The sequence below is a fragment of the Thermobia domestica genome, chromosome 1, assembly GCF_964235325.1.
Source record: "Thermobia domestica chromosome 1, izTheDome1.hap1.1, whole genome shotgun sequence".
In the NCBI taxonomy this organism is placed as follows: Eukaryota; Metazoa; Arthropoda; class Insecta; order Zygentoma; family Lepismatidae; genus Thermobia; species Thermobia domestica.
Window position 1 is genome coordinate 33,674,618 of NC_137454.1, and position 24,852 is coordinate 33,699,469.

The 24,852-nt window shown below is 36.5% G+C and overlaps 1 protein-coding gene across 1 annotated transcript; it reads right to left on the reverse strand.

Moving 5' to 3' along the window:
* Positions 1-3,966: 3,966 nt before the first annotated feature.
* LOC145684398 (protein nucleotidyltransferase YdiU-like) lies at positions 3,967-24,842 on the reverse strand. Its single transcript, XM_081756687.1, has 3 exons — positions 24,267-24,842; positions 17,646-17,776; positions 3,967-5,448 (listed from the first exon to the last, which is right to left on the reverse strand). The coding sequence occupies exons 1-3, from the start codon at positions 24,650-24,652 to the stop codon at positions 4,376-4,378; spliced, it is 1,590 nt and encodes a 529-aa protein (XP_081612813.1). The 5' UTR covers positions 24,653-24,842; the 3' UTR covers positions 3,967-4,375.
* Between the last annotated feature and the right edge of the window lie 10 nt (positions 24,843-24,852).

Genomic DNA, 24,852 nt, shown 5'->3' on the forward strand with positions numbered 1-24,852 from the left:
GTTCTCCGTTTTATTTTTCTCCTCTCCCTTTTTCTCTTTCTCTATCTCTGTCTGCCTAATTTCTGAATATCTGTGTAATAGACATTCATTGGGTTTTTTCATTGTGTGCGCTTCAGTTCCTCCCTACATCAACTTATGAATCTTATTCCGTCTCGGTTTTATTTCATTTTATCGATACTAATACATGTATTAATAGTTTGAAATTAGAATTGCGCTCATGTTGTTAGCTCATTTTAATATGGGAGAAAAACGGAGAGAGAGAGGGGTCTCTACCAGTTGCGTTATGAAAGTAAGGTCTTTAGCTCTAATATTGTTCGGGCTCTATTTCTTACCCAGCAATATAATCGTCGCTTTCAAGAAATATTTTGAGCACTCTTCCGCTTCATACATTTCATCACAGAGACGGAGTATCACTTTCCTCTCATTTTACCACTATTCTTAATGAATCTGGTCACTTTTCAATTCCTCATTAAGGATATCGCTTTTTCAAACTCGTCCCGAATTTGAGTTCCTGACCAAGCTTGCTTACTATATTTAGTTCTTTACCATCTAGGCTCTGCAACCTACCTTTACTCATGTACAACTTCAACAGTATTTCCAGCTTCCTAAGATTTCCTTCTCTTTTTGGAACTTTTGCATTCGTATTTTCTACTGCCATTATAATGCGTCTTTGTTTCCTCCAAAATTATAACTTCATCTCCTTGCGTATTTCCTTACATTTTCCTATTTCTCCTCATCCTTTCTACTGTTATAAAGTTCTTCTCTTCATTTTGTTTCCCATCGTACGTTTCCACTGTATTATTCCGTTTCCAAGAATCCCTTTATCTCACGTTCCGTAACACATTGTCCTGGATAGAAGAGTACGCCGAAAAAGACGCACATGAAGTTAAATAACGAATTATGAAGGGAAACAGAACAAGGCAATAATTTTAAGTTAATAAAAATGTGAGGACAGAAAGAGTAAAAGAATGTGATGCCAAGGACGTCATTGGAAGATGGAAAGAATACATTGAGGACTGAATGAGTGAGGGATAGACTGCCTAGTCTGCAGATGCTGAAGAAAAAAATAATCAAACGTGATAAAGGTTTCAGATATTTGGGACGAGTTTGAGGAAGCAGTATCCTAGATGAGGAATGGAAAGTAACCTGGGTATATAATATACTAGCTGAATTCATTAATGTGGGGCAAGGGTAAAAAAGAATTGTTTCGATTTGCGCGCCGACAAATATAACGCGAGGGGAGCTGCCAAAAGATTTCTGAAGGTGACAGTGATACAACTGGCCAAGAAATCAAACCCCAAAAGGCGTGAATGGCACATCATTGTCAGTCTCTTACCAGATGCAGCTAATATTATGTTCTATGCAAGAACCAACTGTGGAGAAAGACGCAAGAGGTGTCGGTGGCTTAAGATTAATCTGTGAAAAAATATTTAGAAAAAAGGAAATAAGTGTTATATTCATTGATCTAAAGAAGGCTTTCTGCAGGGTGAAATGGAAATTGCTGATGAGTTCTAGGAGGTTGGGTTGGAATGTTATTATCGAACACTCAAAAGGAAGTTCAATGAGTAAATGTTAGAACAGGGAAAGAATGACAAAGAGTGTAACTAGAAGTGGAGTTTAATAGAATGTTGCCACTCACTAAGGTTATTTATCTAGAAGACAGTGAAGAAGTATCATTAGGAGCACGAGATTTTCGCACAAAGAATTTGAAGATTTCGCGTATCGTTTTCCATATTTCGCGTTTTGTCGCATTTTCCAAATAAAGTTACTCATTTTGTAGCTTTTGTGAGAAAATACTCTCTGACATTTTAAAAACATGTTCCTTTTATTCATAGATCACTACAGCAATCAACCATTAATTATCTAAAAACAAAATACACTTAATATTTCACTTGACATTGTAAATTTCACTTATAGAAAATTATATATACATTTTAAAAAAATACAACTGAAATAAAATTAGTAACTAAACTTACTATGAGTAGGAAAGTTTTACTGCCTTCTGAAAACGCATCGGCAAAGGTTACATTTAAGCATTAACCATAAGCAAGTTACATGTTTCCACATTTTTTCCTTCATTGTTGTACGTGTATTACTTATCACCGTCTATACCATTGGCTAATTAAAACGGTTCCTTCCCATCCAGCTGAGATGGTGATAGCTAACGCGCAACATGCTCTCTATGGCAACTCTCTCGTGGCTAAGTGGTTCGTGTACGCGCCTTCGGCGTGGGAGATCCTGGCGGGAGCTCATGTGGTTCGGATTCCAAGTTAATCAGTAGATCCAGGTCCTACATAGCCTCGCTGCTGAAAGGGACGCTAAACTCAAAATCAAAAAATGTTCTCTATAGCTGTGGCCGAATCACCCAAAATGCATCGTTCACGCCACGTTCTACCGTTGTTAGCGGAAAACTGGTATTTTTTTAAATTATCGAAAACGTATATTTAAAATTTCACATATTGTTAGAATTTTGCGCAAAACTGCCAATTTCGCGTTTTATCGCGCAACGGAAACTAATGAAAATACACACAGAATATCATAAAACGCCACGAAACTGAAAATTACTTAATTCTGAAGCATGTCGTTTCATCGTGCATCGCGAAAAACTCGTGCCTCTAAGTATCGTGTACTACATAGGAAAGACAGCATTTCAGTACAAGAAATAGGTGTACATAATTTGTGGGTATTTCATGTTGCGGAATCTCATTCGAAAATTAATGTTAGAAGGACACGGGGTAAAAATGTACATTAAGACGACATATGCAATGATTTTAGAACGGAGCAAGAGTCTGTATTAATTATGAAGAGACAAGAAAGAATTCCAGACTAGTTTTCGGTAATATTAGTACAAAAAAGTACGAAATGCGAACTGAAATAAATGAAGGATAGGAATGGCGCAAAAATACATTTAAGAAGAAAAGTACATTGTGTGACCCTTTGAATAAAGAGTTAAGAGAAGTCATTAAATGACTTGGTGACGTATTGTACTCTATGAAGTAGAAACATGAACACAATACTAAAGCGACGAACAATGATGCAAATATTTTGTAATTCTGGGTTAAGAAAATGAATTGGATCGAACAGAAAATCAACGAGAAAGCGCTAAGGAAAGGTAGAACAATGCTGAATGTAATTAAAAATAAGACAAATTGGGTGGAACACTGCGAAAGAAATGTACCCTGATAGATGTGATAGAAGATACAGAAGAAGAAAGACGGAGAGAAAGGACTACAATTGATAGACAGCATTAAAACAGGCAATTGTTACATCAAGACGAAGTCAGCTGAGGACCGTATCACATCGAAGCTTCTCAATTTGTGGTAGGTAACCTACTAATGATGGCGGAGTGTACATATAGTAGTGATTTATGTATTTTACTGACACGTATGGTTTTGAAACCTTGTAGTTTATTTCTCTTTAAATATGTATTTTGCTATATACGTACTTCATTCTCCTTTGATTGGAAAAAGTTATTTTACCATGTATTTTATTTCTCTTTCGATTGGGAAAAGGTATTTGGCCATGTATTTTGTTTCTTCTTTGACTTAGAAAAGCTATTTTACCATGTACTATATCTCTCCTTTGATTGAAAAAAAAAGTATCTTTTAACCATGGATTTTTTTCTTCGATTAGGAAAAGTTATTTTACCATGTTTCTTTGTTTCTCCTCTGAGTTGGAAAAGTTATTTTACCAAAGATATCCCTACACTCATATTGAGTTCCTCCATGGGTAAATGGTTATCGTTCTCGCCTTCTATGCGAGAGACCTGGTTCGATCTAAATAGGGTAACTTGTAGGTTGGATCACACGTTAAGTTCTAGGTGCAAATCTCATGTAGCTTAAAGTGATAAATAGGAGTATCACAACAAGCAAACACTCACGACAGAAAAGAAACTATACTAATACAAAGTAAGTATTCTGCTCCCTACAAACGATAAATCATATTAAAAAACAAGTTCTAATAAAATAATTATTATTTATTTTCAAAAACACTTCTAACAAGTAATAAATTTTCTCTAAAAAAACAATGTAAATAGGCACCACAAAACACAATATTTTTGCACTAATGTTTTGTAAAAATTAAAAACTGGTACATTTTAAAAATTAATTTCCTAATAATGATAACAAATAAACGAGTTACTATAAATTTGATACATATAACTGTTTCATGCAGAAATATAATTTACATCAATATATATATATATATATATATATATATATATATATATATATATATGTAAAAACACTTCTCTTTAGTATATGTATGACCAAAAAATAAGTATATACAATTTTCATAGTATTTAAAATAATGGCTAAAATCTTTCAAAGTTTCACAATTTTGTCAAATGCGACCATTAGATATATATTTGCATTGTTCAACTGGAACAACTTATTTTAATTTTCGAAGCCCATTTTGGTGGTGGACTTGCAAAACCTCTTGTTTCAGCGGCTTCCTGAATTTCATATGGCTTTCGAATAACTTCCAAAAGAAACTGCACTTCACTGAAATCGTTCTGCTCTGCTTTTTCAATCGCCTGCTGCAGCATCCAATTTCTTAAAACGTATCTCGGGTTCATTCTTTTCATTTGCGCTTTTCGCGATGCTTCACCAATTTCGTAACGTTTCAACTGATCCCTGTAATCAGCAACAAACGTCAGATAGCTATCGTGTTTTGACAACTTTTCAAGCGCCCAGTATTTCTCTACTACGCTCGGACAATCCAAATCAGCCACATCGATTTCCATGAGTTGATAAAACGTCATTGTGAAATCTGCTCCTGTTTGGTCCATCATTTTCAGCAGCATATCAACAAAAGATGGTTCTTTGAAATCTGGAAGCCCCAACTTAAGCATAAAATTACCAATTTTCATGGTTTCAGTATCACTGCGGTAGGAGGCCAATTCTTTGATGATACGATCGCACTGTTCGCGAGTGATCAATGGCTCCATGGCTTCAATGAACTTCTTAAGGTTCCAAAATACTACATCAAGTTGCTTGTTGAATGCATATCTTCCCGCGCTGTCCGACAGATTAGACACCATCGCCAGATCTGTCTCGTCCATAAAGCGGTACGGCCCATAATCCATCGTTAAACCAAGTAAACTAATATTATCCGTGTTAAGAACGCCGTGAGTAAACCCAAACATCTGCCACTGGGCGACTAGTTTTGCATTGCTTGTGCACACTTTGTAGATGAAATTGATGTAACCCCTGAGGTCGCACGTACAGTCTGGGTAGAACATACAAATAATAAAGTCAACCAGTTTTTTCAATGAAATAAGTTCTTTGTTTTTCGACAGAACTTCGATAGAACCGATTCTAAACCAGGTCTGCGACAGACGAAGGACCATAGCAGCTCGTTCTTTACGTAACACTCCATTTCTGAGTTCATCTCGTTCCACAAGATCTTCACTAACTACCAAGGCAGCTGCTCGAGTCGTTGGCACACCTTTAAAAAAATAACAATAAAATTAATAGAATTTATTAACGTATACGGAAACCACATTTTTCTTGTTTATTTATGTATTCCTTCATCATGGAAGAAACCGTTCATAGGACTTACTCAATTTTCTCAGCAAAAGATAAATTTAGGTTAGTTTTGGATTGAGATTCGTAAATAGATATTTAAAGAAAGAATGTCCAACATTTCTCGCTATGGTTTTCGAATATTATATCGTTTTGTAATTTTCAAAAGATGGTCGTTTCGCTCAACTTATTGACAGCTTCTTCAGGGTCCGTATGAGAGCAGAAACATGGTAGTGATATTTTGCTTTTAGACAGACCCTGAGGAATCTGGCGAATTTAGGCTTTCGGCATCGATGGCCATTTAGCTCGACACATCTGAGGAATGACGTCCCTCGGCGAGCACACTATCCGAGGACAGGGAACGAAGGATGTGGCCTGGGACCTATAAGTTAGGTACCACCCCAGCATTTGCCTGGTGTGAATAAGGAAAAACCAGGAAAACTTTATTCAGGGTGACTGACCTGAAAAAGGTTTTACGCTTTTTCGACCGAGTGCCCCTAGCGGGAATCGAACTTTGGAATCCAGCGATTGAATCAGCGAAACGATCGTGAGTTCAAAATTACAGTACACGACGAAATCCTAAAAACGATAGAGAGAAATGTCGAATTCTAGATGTAGAAGTTTAACCCTTCGAGTAGTAAGATCAAAATGTTACTTAAATGCCTAAGATGGGGTCATTTTGACACCATAGGTTTAGGGAAAGTAAATTGGTCAAATGATAAACTGGCAATGAACACTTATTAGAAACGGCAAAACAATTTTCACAACATTACGAATGTTTAAAATAGCACAAAACTTTAAGGGAAAAAGAATTACGAAAACACTAACATTTTATAAGAATAATTAGTATTCATCTGACTGGTGACCTACCAGGCTATTTCTATAACAATAACCTAACCTAAACTAACCTAACCAGTTGCAAGAATACCTGTTAGGTTACGTTAGATTAAAAACTTTCATTTATTCTCTGATTGCCCATTGACGATGGGGTCAATTTGATCCCATTCACCATTTCTGTAAATAAACAAATTAAAATCTACGAACCTTACTTAAGTATACAAAATTATTAAAGAGACACTTGTAGAAGAATTCCTAGCAGATCATTTCAGCATAAATTTTCAACGCACAAAAAACTACAAAATGTCACTTTGGGGTCAAATTGACCCCATCTTTGTACTCCAGGATTAAAACAACTAATAAAGGAAGAGTGTGTTTCTGGTATAATATCTTTCTTTACTGCTCTAATCTGACGTGATTCACAATACTCGAAGAATTTCGTTCTATTTAGGTTGGAGAGTTGGTTTAAGTTGGGAATCTCTTTTAACACCGAGGCTATCTAAGACGTGGACCTACCCAGATTAAGGTCTCCGAATCACAATAAAACGTTCAAATTTCGAGGCTTTCACATTAGTAAATGAATCAAGGACTCCATGCAACAAGGACGCGCGCTAGCCACTAGACCAGCAGCAGAGAGGGCTATATCTTCTAGGAAAATATGCGAAGTAAGATACTTCAATTTTGATAAATAAAGGAAGATTTACGAATGTTGGCAATTTTCCTATATGCTGTACTAAACAATTTCTTATTTAAAAAGAGTCTCTATATTTTTCCAAATAAGAGATTCTTCAATGAGAAAGACAACAAACTTCAATTTTAATTTGGATAAATTATTTCTGAATGTTTTACATCCTTTTCTATTTTAAAATTAATAATAATAATAATAATAATAATAATAATAATAATAATAATAATAATAATAATAATAATAATAATAATAATAATAATAATAATAAAAACTTTCCTTAACTTATCATTCGCAAAACAATGGTATGACTTCAAGGAATGCATAGAATATAAAAATCACATTATTCAGACGTAAAAACAACGAATAATGTTAAAAGCAATCTAATCATCTGGAGTACTATAATTTCATTATGTTGTATGTTACGTTTACAGACTACCACTAATACAAACTACATTGAAACCTGTCAATTTGGCCACTCATTTAACTTGACCGCTTACCTGTGAAGTCATGAAGATATAAAGATACCTATTAATTAAATTAAATTAAAAAAAAAAAAAGAACTGGAGTTGAAAACACGTCAAATGACTGATCTGACATCGGTCACGCAGTGGCCGCAGTGCCGGGATGTTGGTGATAATCTGTTACGACAAACTCCGCACTATGTGAGGAGTAGAATTGCAGTGTGCACTAAACTGACACAGGAAGGTCCTACAAGTTGTCGCTCAATCTAATTGCCGCATAGCACATCTGCTAGAGCATCATAAGAAATGAAAATGAACAAAATTTAAAGTTTTATGGACCAGAAGGATAGGAGCTACGGGGCTTCAAAATTTGAATATCCAAAAAATTATATCATGGAATTATGTACGTTTAAAGTAAATATCTTGAAAACCTTTAAAGCAATCAGAACGAAAGTTGCACAATATAATGAGAACAAAATACCCTATCGAAAACCACGAACAGTGTTGCCATAGGTGAAGCAGTGTTGCAAACTCAGCATAAAATATTTTGTTTGAAATAGCACCATATATAAGTGTGCACAGATTTAGACTGCACTATTATCACTAAACGTGACAGAGAAGTGTAGTGGCACAGTGTTGTACATTGTTAGAGCTACGTGTGCTGAAAATGTTGAATGGAGAAGTATATGTGGCGACCGATGGTAATAAAGGAATGCATTAGAAAAAAGGTGAGGGTTTTGCATAATACTTCTGTAGCCCCGGTAAGAAAGAAGAAAACTCGCGAAAACAAAATGATGCACGCAAGGAAAAAGGCACATATTCTGTAAACTATTTCTCTAGATAATCTTATCAATATTCGGAAGAGTACTTTCTTGGTTTATGTCTTTCGTATTAAGTAACATATTCTTTTATTTCCTCTCCTCACATACCATATGATTATCTTTGTACACTGTAATATTACCATATTCACTTAGAAATATAATTATTTTATTAGTACCTGATTTCGTTTTTAGTCGGCCCGGATAGCCGTGAACCGACATATTAGGGATCGCGGGTTCCAATCCCTCGTCGGACATATTTTCGTTGTACTTTTCACCTTATATTTCATTGTTATCTTTCCCTTTCATAGTGGTTCGGATCCCATTTTACACTATAGGTCTCGTCCTATATAGCTTTGGAGCTGACACAGGACGTAAAAATGGCATCACTCAATTTTGTTTTTCAAATGCATAAATTTTTTGTGATACTGCTATGTTATACTATTGGTGTTATGCATTTGAACTAAATTCATAGTATGAGACCCAGATTCCTTTATTACCATCTGTTACCAAATATCAGACTTCTCCATTGTACGTTTTCAGCATACGTAGCTTCAACCGTGTGCAACATTGTACCCCTACACTTCGCTGTTATGTTTAGTGATAATAGTGCATTCTAAATGTGCATACTTGTATATGGTGCTATTTCAAACAAAATATTTTATGCTGAGTTAGCAACACTGTTTGTGGTTTTCGATAGGGCATCTTGTTCTCATTATATTGTGCAATTTTTGTTTTGATTGCTTTAACGGTTTTCAAGATATTCCATGATACCACAATACATAATGGTACACTCATGTCCAAAATTATTGTCGCATGTCTATAAATTTGTTGTTCTAGGAATATAATTTGATAACGAATTCGTCCGGTATTTCTTATAATGTTAGTATGTGTATAATCGGCAAAGACATGCATGTGGCAAATTTCATGTCTAAAGAGCAGTAAATAAGAACAATAAAACGAAGATAAAACTTTCTTCTCCATTTAGAAAGATTTTGTTTTACTCATTCTAATTTTCGTATTTATAATTCTTTCCCTGTGAAATTTACCACAAATATACATTTCCCGATTATACACATAGTATCAGTATTAAAAGTGTCCTGCAACATCATTATCAAATTATATTCTTACAAGAAGACAGTTATACATATGACAATCATTTTGGACATGAGTGTACATAATTCCATGATACAATTTCTTGGACATTCAAATTTTGAAGCCTCGTGGCTCCTATCCTTCTGATCCATAGCACCTTAAATTCTGCTTATTTTCATTTCCCATGATGCCCTATCAAATGTGCTATGTGGCAATCAGATTTGAACGACAACTTGTGGGACCTTCCCGTATGAGTAGACGGCGACAGAGTGAACTGACTGATCTCTCTAATATACAAACAGAGCAAACTGTTCGCGCTCGGTTAGGTGGCGCGAGCGTCACGGAAGTAGCACCACTGTTGGGCACCGTGAAGGACAATGTCCAAGATGATGACGCCCTACAAAACTCATGGGAAAACCACATTGGCGAAGAGCAATAGTGATCGAAAGAAAAAACTGAGTGACAGGTCCCACCGAAGATTAAAGCGGACAGTTACTCAGAACTCTCGTGCGACTGCAGTGGAAATGACGAAGGAACTCACGCATAACCTCCGAGACATATGTCGACAATCACAGTTCGCTGCATGTTACATGACTAGTCATATACGGGTCAGGTTGCATGAACGAAACCGCTGATAATGGACTATAACCCTTTAGCACGACGCCAATGGTGCCGTGAACATGTAACATGAATTGCCGATGCCTAGAAACATGTGATAGGGTCGGATGAATAATCATTTACCTTATTTCAAACCACAGGCCGTGTTTACGTGTAGCGGACTCCCGAAGAAACATGACGCACAGTATCTCTGCCTAGTCGTCAAATACAGGGCAGTTCTGTAATCCTGTGGGCAATAAAATACTGCTGTAATGATGCTTACTAGTGACGTCACTGCCTGTGATTATGTTGCCATCTACGGAACTTATGGTTCAGACGTTGTATCTGAGTAAGGATGTATATTTCAGGACTCTCAGCCGGTGCCTTGAGCATTCAGGACGATAGTACCCCTTCACACAGTATAAGCCGTTGTGGCGTGGCTTGAGAAACACCGGGATGAAGTTGAACATGTTCCATGGTCCGTTTTGGAGACACGAATCCGGAACAGATTTCCGCCTCCATCTTCTCCCACAGAACTGAGTGATGCATTGCACGCGGAAAAGTGTAATATTTCACTTACTACCATTCACGACCTCTATGACTCCATTCCAAACCGCATCAGAGGTGTTCTGAGGGCCAAACATGGTCAAACGACATACTAATTAGGTAAGTTGAACTTTTTCAGGTGTTACCATTAAATTGAAAAGTATCTATAGTTCTGTTTTTATTTCTTCAAGAATCACTAAATCAATGTTGTTCTTGTTATTATTTACTATTACTTTCATTTCTTCTTAGTATTACATGTATCAGTTATTATAATTAATATTTGATGTTTTATTCACTTCTATTATTACTGTCGTTATTATTTAATATATAAATTACTCCATTTATTACTTCCTCTCTCTTCCGCACTCTTACTGAATAGCTGGTTCCATTACTTGTGTCTTCCTCCACTAAATTCTCTCGATTTTCCACCTGTATTTTGCTACGGTATGCACCCTGCACATGTTACCTCTGTGCCCTTTACAGTTTAATTTCTTTTTATTTTTATCCTTCTTATAAAGTTGTGAGCGAAAGTGCTTAAAATATACTAAAATATACTTAGTTTCACTGTTGTGTGATAATATTTTCATTTTTGTTTTTGGATACGTAATTTGCTTTTACATATACGAGGGTCATTTCGTAAGTCGTGGCAATTATATTACAGCCGTCATGAATGCTGCTACAATGGAAATCCGCTATACGCATTTGAAGTTCAAAGCAACGTACAAAAGTACTTTCAAAAGTTTCTGGCCTATCATTAAGATATGGCGCCAGTGGTAATATGCCCTTTATGACATACAGTGCCATCTATGAAAGAGATAATGTATCCATTTCAATGCCTAACTGCGTCAATTTTTCTTGAAGAAAATCATTTAAATCAGTCGTCATGCATGACAATGCTCCAAATTACGCAGCTGTTATTGCCAACGCTGCAGTGGTAAATCTGAGTTGTAGAGTGGATGTCCAATCTCCTAGAAGCCATAGTTTACATAATAAAAATGCGAATGTCGGGAACTTTATTAAACGATTTTGAAATATGAAAACTTTATGTTTTACGGCTTACGGTTATACCGGCTAGGCTCAAGGAGACGATGACGATAAGAAATAAAAGAAATGATGGAATGAAGAAAGTGAGAACCCCGAGAAAACCCATGCATACGGTATTTGTCCACAATAAAGCTCACTTGGCGCGAGTTGGAATCGATCCAAGGACCCCACGCACCAGAGGTGAACGCTCTACCACTGACCCACCGCGGCTCCGATTTAAACAATTCTGAGGCGGGAACAAAAGTCATTACCGTTTATGCGGGACAACAAGGTTCCTATTTATTTGGCAAGCACGAATTTCTTTACTTTTTCAAGTTGTCCAAGATTTACAAATTTTGCGGTCTATATATAATGTAAAAAAAGCAACTAGATTTTTCCCAATCAGGGGACTATTACATCTACTATTCGTGTACAGTTCTGGTTATAAAAAAGTGAAACTGCCTTCCAGAGACTGTCCAAAAAATGACCCTAGATCCTTACGAATTCTCTTTAGGTCTTGCTCTTTTTCCATGATTTTTTACCACAATGGTAGGAGGAAAATTGAGCGATAATATTGCAATATACATATGATAATTTCGTTGTAGAGAAACAAAATAGCTACAATACAGAAAATTACGGTAATTTTAAGTCGCAACTGTGAGACATTATTTATATTCTTAATCTAGAACGATAAAGTAAATGATGGAAGTAGGGAAATTAGAGTAGCTACAAACACACGACAATAATTAATAATCTCTTCACGAGATTTGCTAATTGTTTCACTACTAATTCGAGTGTCTTCAAAATAGTCCAGTTAACTTCTTTGCAGCCACACTAAGAAGTAATTTATGAAAAACTCATTAAATTCACCTGAATAAAAGCAAGAATATTTGAAAACCTTCTGCTGTTTTCTGGTATAACATGTGATTCATGCCACCCGTCTTTTGTATAGGAGGTTGAGAGGGAATTATGTTTCAGGACACAAAGTAAAATTGCATTTAGTTGCAATGTCAGTATAACAACCTAGCAGAAAATAAACCGAAGCCTGAATGAATTTTGCTGCGCATAAGACGAGTTACTTTTCTTTCTTTTCTAAGATGAGCTCTTAAAACTATATTTTTGTTAGGAAAACTGAAAAGAAAAAAAAAAAAAAAAAAAAAAACTTGTAATTTATTTTCTGTAAAGTCCTTCAGCAAGTAACTCTGTAATTAGTATTCAAAACAAACATACAAACACAATGAGAAGAATCTTTACAAAACATATAATGATTTCTATGTTATTTCTATTTCTGGTGCGTGAGGTCCCTGGACTTTGTGGTGGACAAATACCATGAGTGTGGGTGTTCTCGGAGTTCTCTTGTTTCCTCCCACTTTCTTCGTTGTACCATCATCTTCCATCTTATTATCACTTGTTTTCATATTAACCAGGTGCATAAACGTGGGACATTAAATTAAACACAAATGTTCTTCTATTTTTAAATATGACCCCTCCCCCCCCCAAAAAAAAAAATTTTAAGCTCAATTATTCTCCCTACCTTTTAACAGGAAGAAAATTCGAATATTTAGAATGTAAGAATAATACTGATGTTTCGTTATGTTAAAATAACTCTTACGCATTTTGAATTCACAGTATAAGACGACTGAAAGAAAGTTGGATTCTTATATAACAGCATTCCTTATTAAATGTTCAGTAGCTTATATTTATGTATATTTACGTCACTTTGCACTTAATAACGTGAAAAGAAACAAGAAATTATGCACGTTGCTTTTTTTTTTTTTTTTTTTTTTTTTTTTTTTTGGGGGGGGAGGTAAACTAACATTAAACTAAAATCCACGACTGTATTCATATTTAACTTAACAGTCTCAGAGAGGACTAAAAACCAAGATTACATGGTCGATATTTCTGGAGTTTCGTCTGTTACGGTACATGAAGTTGGCAACTGTGCACAGTTTCAGCCACTCGCTACGTTGTGGCACTGGTAGTAGGTAAACACAAATGGCGACTCGTTTGGAAAACTGAAAACTGGTCTCGCGAAGAGGTCCGCTCAGTTATTAATCGATTTCTGTGGGCGAAACATGTAATAACGGCTGAAATTCACGACAGCTGGTAGCGGTTTACAGAGACTATAATGTCTTGTTAAGATGGCGCAGAATGGTGTCGAAAGTTTGCGGCTGGTAGAGAAAACGTCATCGACGAGGTGTGCGCAGTGACCAACTCAGCACGGATTCAACAGATTTGAACACAGCTTGCGTGGAGGAGCTGATTCAATACAAGGAGGATCGTGTTACGCCATCTGATGGCCGAACTGGGAATGTCGTTTGGAAGTACCTAGGAGGCTGTTGCTTCGCTTCACACGAGGAAGCAAAACACTTCGTGACAACGTGCCTGGACACGCAAAGGAAGTCTTCAAACTCATCTCACGCTGTGAGAAGTGCCTCAACAGGGTGTCTACAAGTTTAGAGAATACAAATTTCTTGACGATTTTACAAATTTTCTTGACCAAGTACTACAGTATTTTAGGGTATTTTTATTTTAATCCCCTACCAATGGTCGATTAAGATGAAAGCTAAAGGTATTTTACACTTTTGTCTTAGCAACTATAATTAATAAAGACTGTACATCTAATTTACCTAATCTTACCATCTCAGTCTTATCTCTCAGAGTCCACTTTAGCTTTCATCTTACTCTTTTCAAAGTTCTTAGTTTGTGGGGACTTTTTTTTTTCTTTCTTTGACACCACTCACATATTTTCTGAGAGGCGTGATCATTTCTAAGGCTCTCTTAATGACTTCCAAGATTTCCAGCCACCTGATTGAACAAAACTTTAAAGGAAATCTTAAGGAACCAGAAAAGTGTGTATAATCTGCTCGTCTGGAAGGATAATCATTGAACAGATAAAAAAAAGAGAACGAAAAAACTCATGAAGTGACCACCCAATCTAAATGTTTATTCCAGTAGTCTAATAGGTCTCGTGTCGGCACTAAATTATAAAATGTTTTACTTCCTTGCCTCAATTAATGCCTTTAAATCTACCATTTCTTTTTAAGTGTTCAGACTGCACACTTCAAAATTAAATAAAAATAATTTAAAAATAATATTTAAAAAATAACTTTTAAAAATTCCAGGTTCCTCTTTCTATTCCGGGTTATTTCCACGTTTTCCAGGTTCAAAAGTAAATTCCAGACTAATCCCAAGTCAGTAGACATTCCGTTATTAACATTGATTTTGATTCCTGAAAGAAAAAAAAAAAAAGTATTTTAATATCCTCAGTATCTCAGCTACATCATCACTGCAGCTGTGTATCTGCACGTAGTTGTATATCATAATTGGGATATAAAACACAAATTCTTGGCCTACCGGGCAATTTCTTGACATTCTCGACCTAGTGTTTCATTTCTTGACTTTCCCTTGACTTTCTTAACCTGTAGACACCCTGCTCAACCGATATGGAGATCTTGTAAACTTACCTTCTGATCACCCCCGGAACTACATCATATTTTTTTTAATCCAATGCATAGCCGTATAGGAATCCAAAATATAGTTTCTAATCCTGGGATCATCAGAACTTACCATTCTAACATTCTCTTACAAATTCTTTAACATTTTAATTTTTTTTGCTACGAAATTATTTTAAACACTATAGTGTAGTATTATAACAAAATTATAACACTGATTTGCATATATATGGACTAAACTTTTGAAAATAGCTTTAAGAAACGAGAAGTGCACACTTCACTCCGGTCCTTCTGCATGATCTAGCAAGGAGAACAAGTCCAATGATAAAATAATGAAATGGAAAAGCTGCATGAAAATTACAAAAATGATAAAACCTACGAAAATTTTGTTGTTGCTGTTGTTGAGGACAAGTATGATGAAGGAACAAGATATTAACGGTTTACTGTATGTCAGAAAAAAAAAGTCATAATGACGTAAACTTCATCAAGAAACACCTGCAGCAGGATCCAACTTGACTACTTTCTACGTTTCATTGCTCTGAGTTTTAACGAGCAAAGCGATAGTAAGGTCCTCTAGATAGAGTTAACTGACGACTCAAAAACCAAGATAAATCACAAAGTGTGTCTGCAAAAGATGAAAAAACCTTTTTTGTTGCTTATAACTACTTTCTATTGTTAAACTTTGTACAGTCCACAGAAAAAAAAAACTGCAACATGAGCATGTAAGTTTATTCTGAAACGACGAAGTCTTTTGCTCCAAAATAAGTGTGCAGGGGAAGGAAGCCGAGTTTTCTCCTGGCGTGATTCGTGCCACTTAGACGTTATGTTGATTCCCAAGGCGCTGTTAGGGCGTAGTTTTACAATAAACTTACATGCTCGTGTTGCAGGCTTTTTGCTGCGGACTGTACCTGTATTTGCTTTATAAATTACTCTTTTTCTTACATATTTTATTTAAATCAAGGAACTTAAACTGTCAAATGGGGCCGCGGTGGCTCAGTGGTAGAGCGTTCACCTCCGCTGCTTGGGGTCCCTGGTTCGATCCCAGCCCCCGCCAAGTGAACTTTGTGGTGGACAAACACCGTGTGCGTGGGTTTTCTCGGGGTTCTCCCGTTTCCTCCCACTTTCTTCTTTCCACCATTTCATTCATTACTCATCCTCACCGTCTCCTTTAGCCTAACCGACATAATCGTGGGACGTAAAACTCAAAAATTTCATTTTTATTTTTTTAAACTGCCAAATAAGATCATATTGTTCTATAAAAAGTAATAATGGAAAAGAATAAGCTTTTAAACATAGATTAAGATATATTTTATATACATTATTATTTTTTGGGGGTCTTATAACAAAAGGATAAATTACAAATCTAACAAGCACTTGTCCCCCTAAAGTTTTATTAGGAAACTAGCTAAAATGACCCTTCTTTGAACGGGGAGAATAGGTTTACGGAAAATACTTGAACTTTTTCTCCATTAAGATATACATTTCAATGAGTGTAATTGTAAAAGCCCATAAAATACTCTACTTTTGTTTTATCACTCACAATAATATCAAAAAGATATCACCCACAACAATGAATTATGAAATGAAATGAAATCTTTGAGTTTTATGTCCCACGGTTATGCCGGTTAGGCTAAAGGAGACGGTGATGATGAGTGATGAATGAAATGGTGGAATGAAGAAAGTGGGAGGAAACGGGAGAACCCCGAGAAAACCCACGCACACGGTGTTTGTCCACCACAAAGTTCACTTGGCGGGGGCTGGGATCGAACCCGGAACCCCAAGCACCAGAGGTGAACGCTCTACCACTGAGCCACCGCGGCCCCAAACAATGAATTATGATTCAATAAATATATCAGTATATAATATTAGTCATCCGTAACACACGCCTTCATACTCATTCAATCATTCGGAGCTCTTTCGTGGCTAAGCATTTAGCAAACACACTTTAGGCGTGGGAGACCCGGGTTCGATTCCCGGCGGGAGCTCATGCGGTTCGGATTCCACGTTAGTCAGTAGGTCCACGTTTAGGGATGCGCACGAGACAAGATTTGTGGCTGTCTCGTCTCGAAAATGTGCTGTAAAAGTGATGTCTCGACTCGAAAAATGTATATATTTCTATTGGAAGAGCCGTGTCTCGACTCGAATTTTGTCAGGAAAATCCTGTCTCGACTCGTCTCGTGCGCATCCCTATCCACGTTTCATATAGCCTCGCTGCTGACAGGGACGTTAAACTCAAACTCATTCAATCATTCAGGGGCTCTTTAAGATGACCAGAATTTTAACTTACAGGACGCCTATCAATTGGGGGACCTGTCAACTTCTGACTCCCATATTGAATGGGGCGCCAGCAATATTTTCAAGTCACAAAATATACAAGTAACGCACTTACGCGTAAAAGTTCCAAGCACTCAACAGCATTTAAAAGTTTCAGTCATATCTTAAAACTATATGAAATGAAACTATTTAATTATAATTATCTGTTGATGAGTAACAAAGCGTCATCAATCACTCAGTGTAAACTTCAATTTTTACAGACATCTGAAACTTTATAATTTATTTACGCACATATTGTTAATTAAAAACTATATAAAAAGGCATACCAAGATAATGCATTGCTTCTGAAGCTAAGAACTCCCTAATAGAAGAACGTAAAACAGCTCGACCATCGTCCATTCGGGAATACGGTGTCTTCCCAGCTCCTTTTATTTGAAGTTCCCAGTGATCCCCGTTCCTGAACAACAAAGAAAAAACGTAATATAGAACATACAATTATAATTAAAAGGAACATTTTAAGATTTACTTAATTATATTTAAATTATGGCTAACAAATTGTCCGCTACACGTTTCAATGAATATGGGCAATACATTTTAAACGAATAACTATGAACGTAATGTTGTTAGTAGAAGACAATCTATACATGAAGATAGGTGAATACAGAAACATTTTTATTTCATGCTATTATAGTTAATTGACAATATTTTACTTATTATGTTTTTCTTTTCCTATTTCCATTTGTCTTCACTGGAATTTTTATATATTGAAAATAAATGCATTTCATAACAAGCATTTTAGGAATGATTAAAAAAATGCATCAAAAGATTTCGATCATGGTCAAAAATTAGTTTTCGGATAAGGGCTACAAAATTTTTAAACAGCCCCTAACTTGAGTTTTCGTAGCTTCTAGGGAATAAGCACATCATACTGAGTCAAGTGATAGTTTGAGTTTGGCTACACTATATGTAGTTCTCTCCAGACATAAGGCGTACATGAAAATTTTTGATTGAAATATGATGGATCTTGGATCAGGGCCACAAAATTTTTGAACAGCCCCTAAATAGAGTTTTAGTATTTGGTCTAGGAATTAATTCGTGCGGGTGGACAAGAGATGGCGCAACGAACGGAGCGTCCCACAGTTCCGTGTATCCACACATGTGTTGCCAACCCCTGTCATCGCGTATCGTTCGTAGTATAGGGCAGTGGATTAAAGCGTCAACAACACCAGTTTGTAGTTAAGTGAACATGGCGCAATTTGTGCCTGATAAAGTGTTTTTGCGGGGTGTCCTGCTGCATTTCTTTAACATGCAGAAAAGTGCGACTGAAAGTCATCGTATTTTGGTGGAAGTGTATGGTGACCATGCTCTAGCTGAGTGAACGTGTCAGAAGTGGTTTGCACGGTTTAGAAGTGGTGATTTCGGCTTGGCAGACCAAGAGCGAGCTGGACAGCCAAAAAAATTTCAAGACGAAGAATTGACAGCATTGCTCGAGCAGGATTCGTGCCAAACGCAGGAACAACTTGCAGCAGCATTAGGCGTTGATCAAACAACAGTCTCCAAACGCTTGAAAGCCATGGGAATGATTCAAAAGATGTCACATTGGGTTCCACATGAATTGAAAGACAGAGACGTTGAAAGACGAAAAACCATTTGCGAATTGCTGCTTCAACGACAGAGCAGAAAGGGGTTTCTGCATCGAATTATTACGGGTGATGAGAAGTGGATCCATTACGAGAACCCTAAACGAAAAAAGGCCTGGGTGAAACCAGGTGAACCAGGTCCATCACAACCAAAACGAGATATTCACTGTGCAAAGGTTATGCTGTGCATATGGTGGGATATGAAAGGTGTGGTGTACTATGAGCTGCTGCAACCGGGTGAAACTATGAATGGAGAACGTTATCGACGACAATTAATGCGTTTGAAGCAAGCTCTGGCCAGAACACGACCAAAATGGGAGAACAGACATGATAAACTTATTGTTCAACATGATAACGCTCGCCCACATGTCGCAAAACCGGTCAAAACCTATTTAGAAAATGTCGGATGGGAAGTTTTACCCCACCCGCCATATTCACCAGACGTTGCTAATTCGGACTACTACTTGTTCGATTGCATGAACAACGATTTGATTGGACAGCGGTTTACTTCTTCAGAAGATATCGAAACATGGGTCTCTGACTGGATCGCTTCCAAGGATGAGGACTTCGTTCGCCACGGAATCCGTACATTGCCTGACAGATGGGCGAAAGTGGTGGCTAGCGATGGACAATATTTTTCTTAAGGTATTTATGTATTTTGTGTTTGTACTACAGCTTCAATGTATGCGTACCAACCGCACGAATTAATTCCTAGACCAAATATTTTCTACGAAATAAGCACATCATACTGAGTTAAGTGATAGTTTGGGTTTGGAAATGAAATGAAAAAAATGAAATCTTTGAGTTTTACGTCCCACGATTATGCCGGTTAGGCTAAAGGAGACGGTGATGATGAATAATGAATGAAGAAAGTGGGAGGAAACGGGAGAACCCCGAGAAAACCCACGCACACGGTGTTTGTCCACCACAAAGTTCACTTGGCGGGGGCTGGGATCGAACCCGGGACCCCAAGCACCAGAGGTGAACGCTCTACCACTGAGCCACCGCGGCCCCAAAAGTTTGGGTTTGGCTACACTATATGTAGTTCTCCAAATATAAGGCATACAAGAAAATCTTTGATTGAATTATATTGGATCTTTTCATCAAAAAATGCGGAAAATTGTTTCATTTTCGATCACAGCTGAACGGTGTGATGCTAGACAATGAAACACGGATTTTTTATGCAGCAGTCTTTCAAGAATCTGGCTGCATGTAAGTAATTTTTGTTGCAAATATATATCTGCAAAATAGACACTACTTTTTATTTTGGGAAAGGAATACACTGTTGTATACTAAAAAGAAATATTTTGAGATTATTTAATGTTGTATAAGTGAGACAAAACTCAAGGCTAATACATATTTAATTACAGAAAGAGTTCGAGTATGTAGCTAATACTTTGTTGTCTTTAATTTACAATTTCTAATTACTAGATGTGATTCTGCATATTTTGTTTACTTGATCAGACAGTTTCAGCGGGGGAACTGCTGAGTAATTTGATAGTTTGGTTGACTCTGAGTTTTAATAAAAGCGAATGCTTTAACTCAGATATGGAACATTATCTTTTTCCTGAAATCGCATAATAATGAAAAGACGAACTTTATACACGATGATTCAAAGAAATGGGAATTTTGAAAGTTGTGTTGGCAATACTAGGCGTTTGGTAACACTTAATAACGTACGCCGGCCTGTCAACGATACCCTACAATTTAGTTATCATGAATGCTTGGAGTGTTGCGCAACATGCTTTCGCGATCAAAGCGTTTTACAAGAACAATGAGAGTGTGGAGGGGGCACGTAGAGAATCCCGCCGTCATTTTAATTTAGGACGCCACGATCGTATTCCATCAGCACGTCCAATTGAAACATGGATACGCAATTTCGAGCGAACCGGCTAGGCAATGAAAAAGAAACCTCCAGGCCGTGTACGAACCATTCGTACACCAGACAATATCCAAGCTGTTCGAGATGCTGTCATAAGAAGTCCACGTCGCTTAACCCGTCGTCACTCAGCATCTTTACAGTTGCATAGTTCCAGTGTTCGAAGAATATTAGTGCAGGACTTTGAATGGCATCCAACAAGTTGCAGATCGTCCAGGAACTGAAACCCTACGATCATGTTATGCGACGACAATTTTGTGAACTAATGCTTCAAAAGATTATCTTAATCTTCAAAAAAATAAATTGTATTGTATGTATTCTAAACTGGCATTATTTTTACTATGAAATGAAATAATTAAAAAAAAAGTTTTTATGAAATTATTTAATTTTCAAAATTTCCCGTTTTTTAATCACCCTGTACTTTGATCTTTTAACATCCAGAGAGTGTGTTTGTAGAGGTAGCTTACTGGACATTAGCATTATTTTTCTCTATCGTTAATATTTTTGTTAATGTAATAATTAGGGATGTGAAAAACCTATTTTTTTATAGTCACTTGAAATTGGATTTTATTGGGCAAAAATGTGTGTTATTTCTTTACATATAGTTAAAGCCGTATTTCTATTCAAAATACAATTTAAGCATTCATATCCTACTGTACGTATGAAACTCCGAAATTTCCTTGTTGGGTTGAGGTGGCCCAGTAATAGAGCGCTTACTTGTGGTGCGTGGAGTCTCAGGTTCTATTTCCATCTCCCGCCAAGCGGACTTTATTAAGGGTTCTCTCGTTTCCTCCCACTTTTCTCATATCACCACAATTATCCATCTCATGATCACCGTCTCCCTTAACTTCGGTGTATAATCGTGAGACATTGAACTAAACTTAAAAATAAAATGTCGTACGAAGGGAATGCATGACGTCACATCCGCGATCTGTCCTCCAGATTTGCACCACTGACAATCAGTTCAATTTCAATTTCTAAAAAAAGGCACTAGACAATTTTGTAAAGTAACAGAGGTGGGTAATTCTATTCCCTATTACACTTAGGATTCAAATCCCTGGACCAGCCGTTCTGACTGAAAATTCCTTTAGTTTTCCTTAAAACACGCCAGGCAAATCCTGGAGTAGTGCTTCAAGTTCAAGAGTCAGAATTGAAAAAACGGCTTAATTAAATGGATATTTCTTTTAAGTCGTTTTTTTTTAAGTACTGAAGAGTTGGATTTTTTTTTTTTTAATTCTCATTTCGAGTTGCCAATTTGCATTATTACGATTACAGGGCCTTTCTAACAGGAGTAACAAACGTTAGAAAGGTCTTATGTGTAGGGTGATTAATAACGGAGAAAATATAAGTTAAATTGTAGACTGTACGTGTTCGCGGATTGATGCAATAAAGTGAGGTAGGTGGCAGCAGAGCCTAATCTGACAGTCTTTCAAACCCACTGTGTTATTAACTAACTTACGATATGTATGCTGCTGTATTATCATGGGGGTCAAGGTAGAACAAAACGAGCCCTGCGGGGCTTATAACAACCTTCATTCGTTCAGCTATGTTTCGTACCTTAGCTAAATCACTTTTTTTAATCAATAAAGTTGTGTGGAAAGTGGACTAAATACCACGTAACATTACGTCACACTCAGGTGGTGAAACTTCAGTGTAAATTTAACCTCACCCTTTGGGAAGATATGATATTTAATCGCCCGCATTGTTTAAGTCATGAATTACTAGTGTACAGCTGCAACACTTAACAGTTCCAAGGTTCTAATTTTGCGCTGTAATTCTATATTGATGTAGGAAAGAGCAAAAGAAGCACGAAAATAATAAATATTTGTGATTAATAGTGAATAAATGAAATGAAATTATTGTGTTTTACGTCCCACGTTATGCCGGCTAGGTTAAAGGAGACTGTGATGATGAATGAAATGGTGGAATAAAGAAAGTGGGAGGAAACCCACGCACACGGTATTTGTTAACCACAAAGTTCACTTGGCGGAGGTTGGGAATAGTGAAGGCCAGAAATGATACAAGGGAAATTGTAGGTAAGATATATGAAAGTAAGAACAGGTAAGTTGTAATACAACGTTGAAAATGGATTCATGTGGGCTTCTATCTGGGGCCACCATCTGCGGCAGTTTTGCTTGTATTTCTACTCAGATCTCCATACGGACGAAATCCTCTCGGTAAAGCTCGAACCCTTCTGCTGCGCTCTTGTCCTTAGTAATCGGTTAAATAAGATCCGTTCTTTTAGTGACAACCTAGCCCACATTGGTTGGTTTTTTTAAAGCTGATTCGTCCTTTACGCACTCCAGTTTTTATATCAAATGTGTGCACACTTTAGTTATACTCGTCCCTTCTAAAATTGCACCCAGTAATGCCACTCCATCCTTAAGAAAGACTTTCTAAGGCAGTAAGAGTGCATTTCCTGCTAAGACAAGTTCATATTTCATGAATACAAGAATTGTTGGCTGATATTTGGTATCTCCCCCAAACATGCACATATAAGATCTCCAGTGTTACTGGCTATCTGCACCCGTTAATACAACTTCTTTAAGAAACAGACTAATGTTTAGCAGAAGGGGTCCAGGAATTATTAAAAAAAAGTTACAATTTTGGTAATTTATGTTCACAACAGCTTAGGTTAGTTTATGTTACATTATGTTAGTGTAGGAATCCAGCATAATTTTCCAATATATATATATATATATATATATATATATATATATATATATATATATATATATATATATATATATATAATTTCGCTTATTCCTATTAATATTAGGTTAGGTTTGGTTACGTTATGTTAGATCAAAGTACTTGCATCATCCATTTCTCGGTAATAGTATACATGAGAACCCTCTGTCTTCCGTGCGCGAGGATACTTCATATTATATATTTATACGTTACCAAATTAAATCACTGCGTTGTCTTCATTATATGTGCTTAACATTCTATTTTTACTTTCTAGAATAAATTTTGTTGATTTCGATTCGAAAAATGTTAAATATTTTTAAATTTATATCATGATGCAGACCAAAATCCTTGTTGCATATAATGTAATGCGCTATAGCATATAAAGTACAAGGGCAAATAGGTACGTTCTTTCTTATTTTCGTATCAGTGGATAAGTAAATGAAAGTGGGTTTGTTACCCCCTTTCTAAGTTCGTAGATACTCAATGAATAATCCCTAAAAGTATGAGCGTCCAGCTTCTTCTGGAACTCAGACGGTCTTACGTATACTATATCCCATTTCTCCTGTAAATTTTGCTTTGCACGTGCTTCTGGACCCCTTCTGCAAAACCTAACCCACGAAACACTCCCTAAGACAGTAAGAGAGCATTTCCTGCTAAGAAAAGGCAATATTTCATGAATGAAAGTATGCGCCACTAAAATAGGGTAGTACGCATTTTTTTCTACAATATTGTTATACCTGCTTAAATACTCTCCTATAAATATAGCTCTTCCATCTCCAAGTTGTCTCTTCCAATTTCCAAACTGGTGACCAGCGTATCTGTGTGCAAGGAATATTGAATTGGTAAGAAGGATCTTTCCTGTTACGAAATCGATGAATTCTTTCGTTGAAGCTACACAGGGATCAATATTCAGGCAGTCCCGCAGTACATCTTCAGAAAAAGCAACCAATTTTGTATCTGTAGTAAAAGGCGTTGGTTCTACAAGTGAGAAAACTGCATTTGGAATATATTCCCTCACCGAATTCCCTTCTTTATCTAAAGGAAGTTCTAATAAAGTACAAGGCACAAAGGCCCACTCATTTAAGTTTTTACAAAGCGGTATTAGAAAATCTCCACCTGACATTGTCACTCATTAATTTGATTATGCTTTGTGAATTTATATTTTACATTAACTTTATGTATTATTCTTATTCACACTTTCTAAACTGTTTTTGACGCAATTTTTTTTTTCATATATTGCCTACTATTATTACCCAAGGTATATTATTACTGCACTTTGTTTTCCTTACTGCTTGTCAACATTCTTTTGTCAAATCTCCGTGA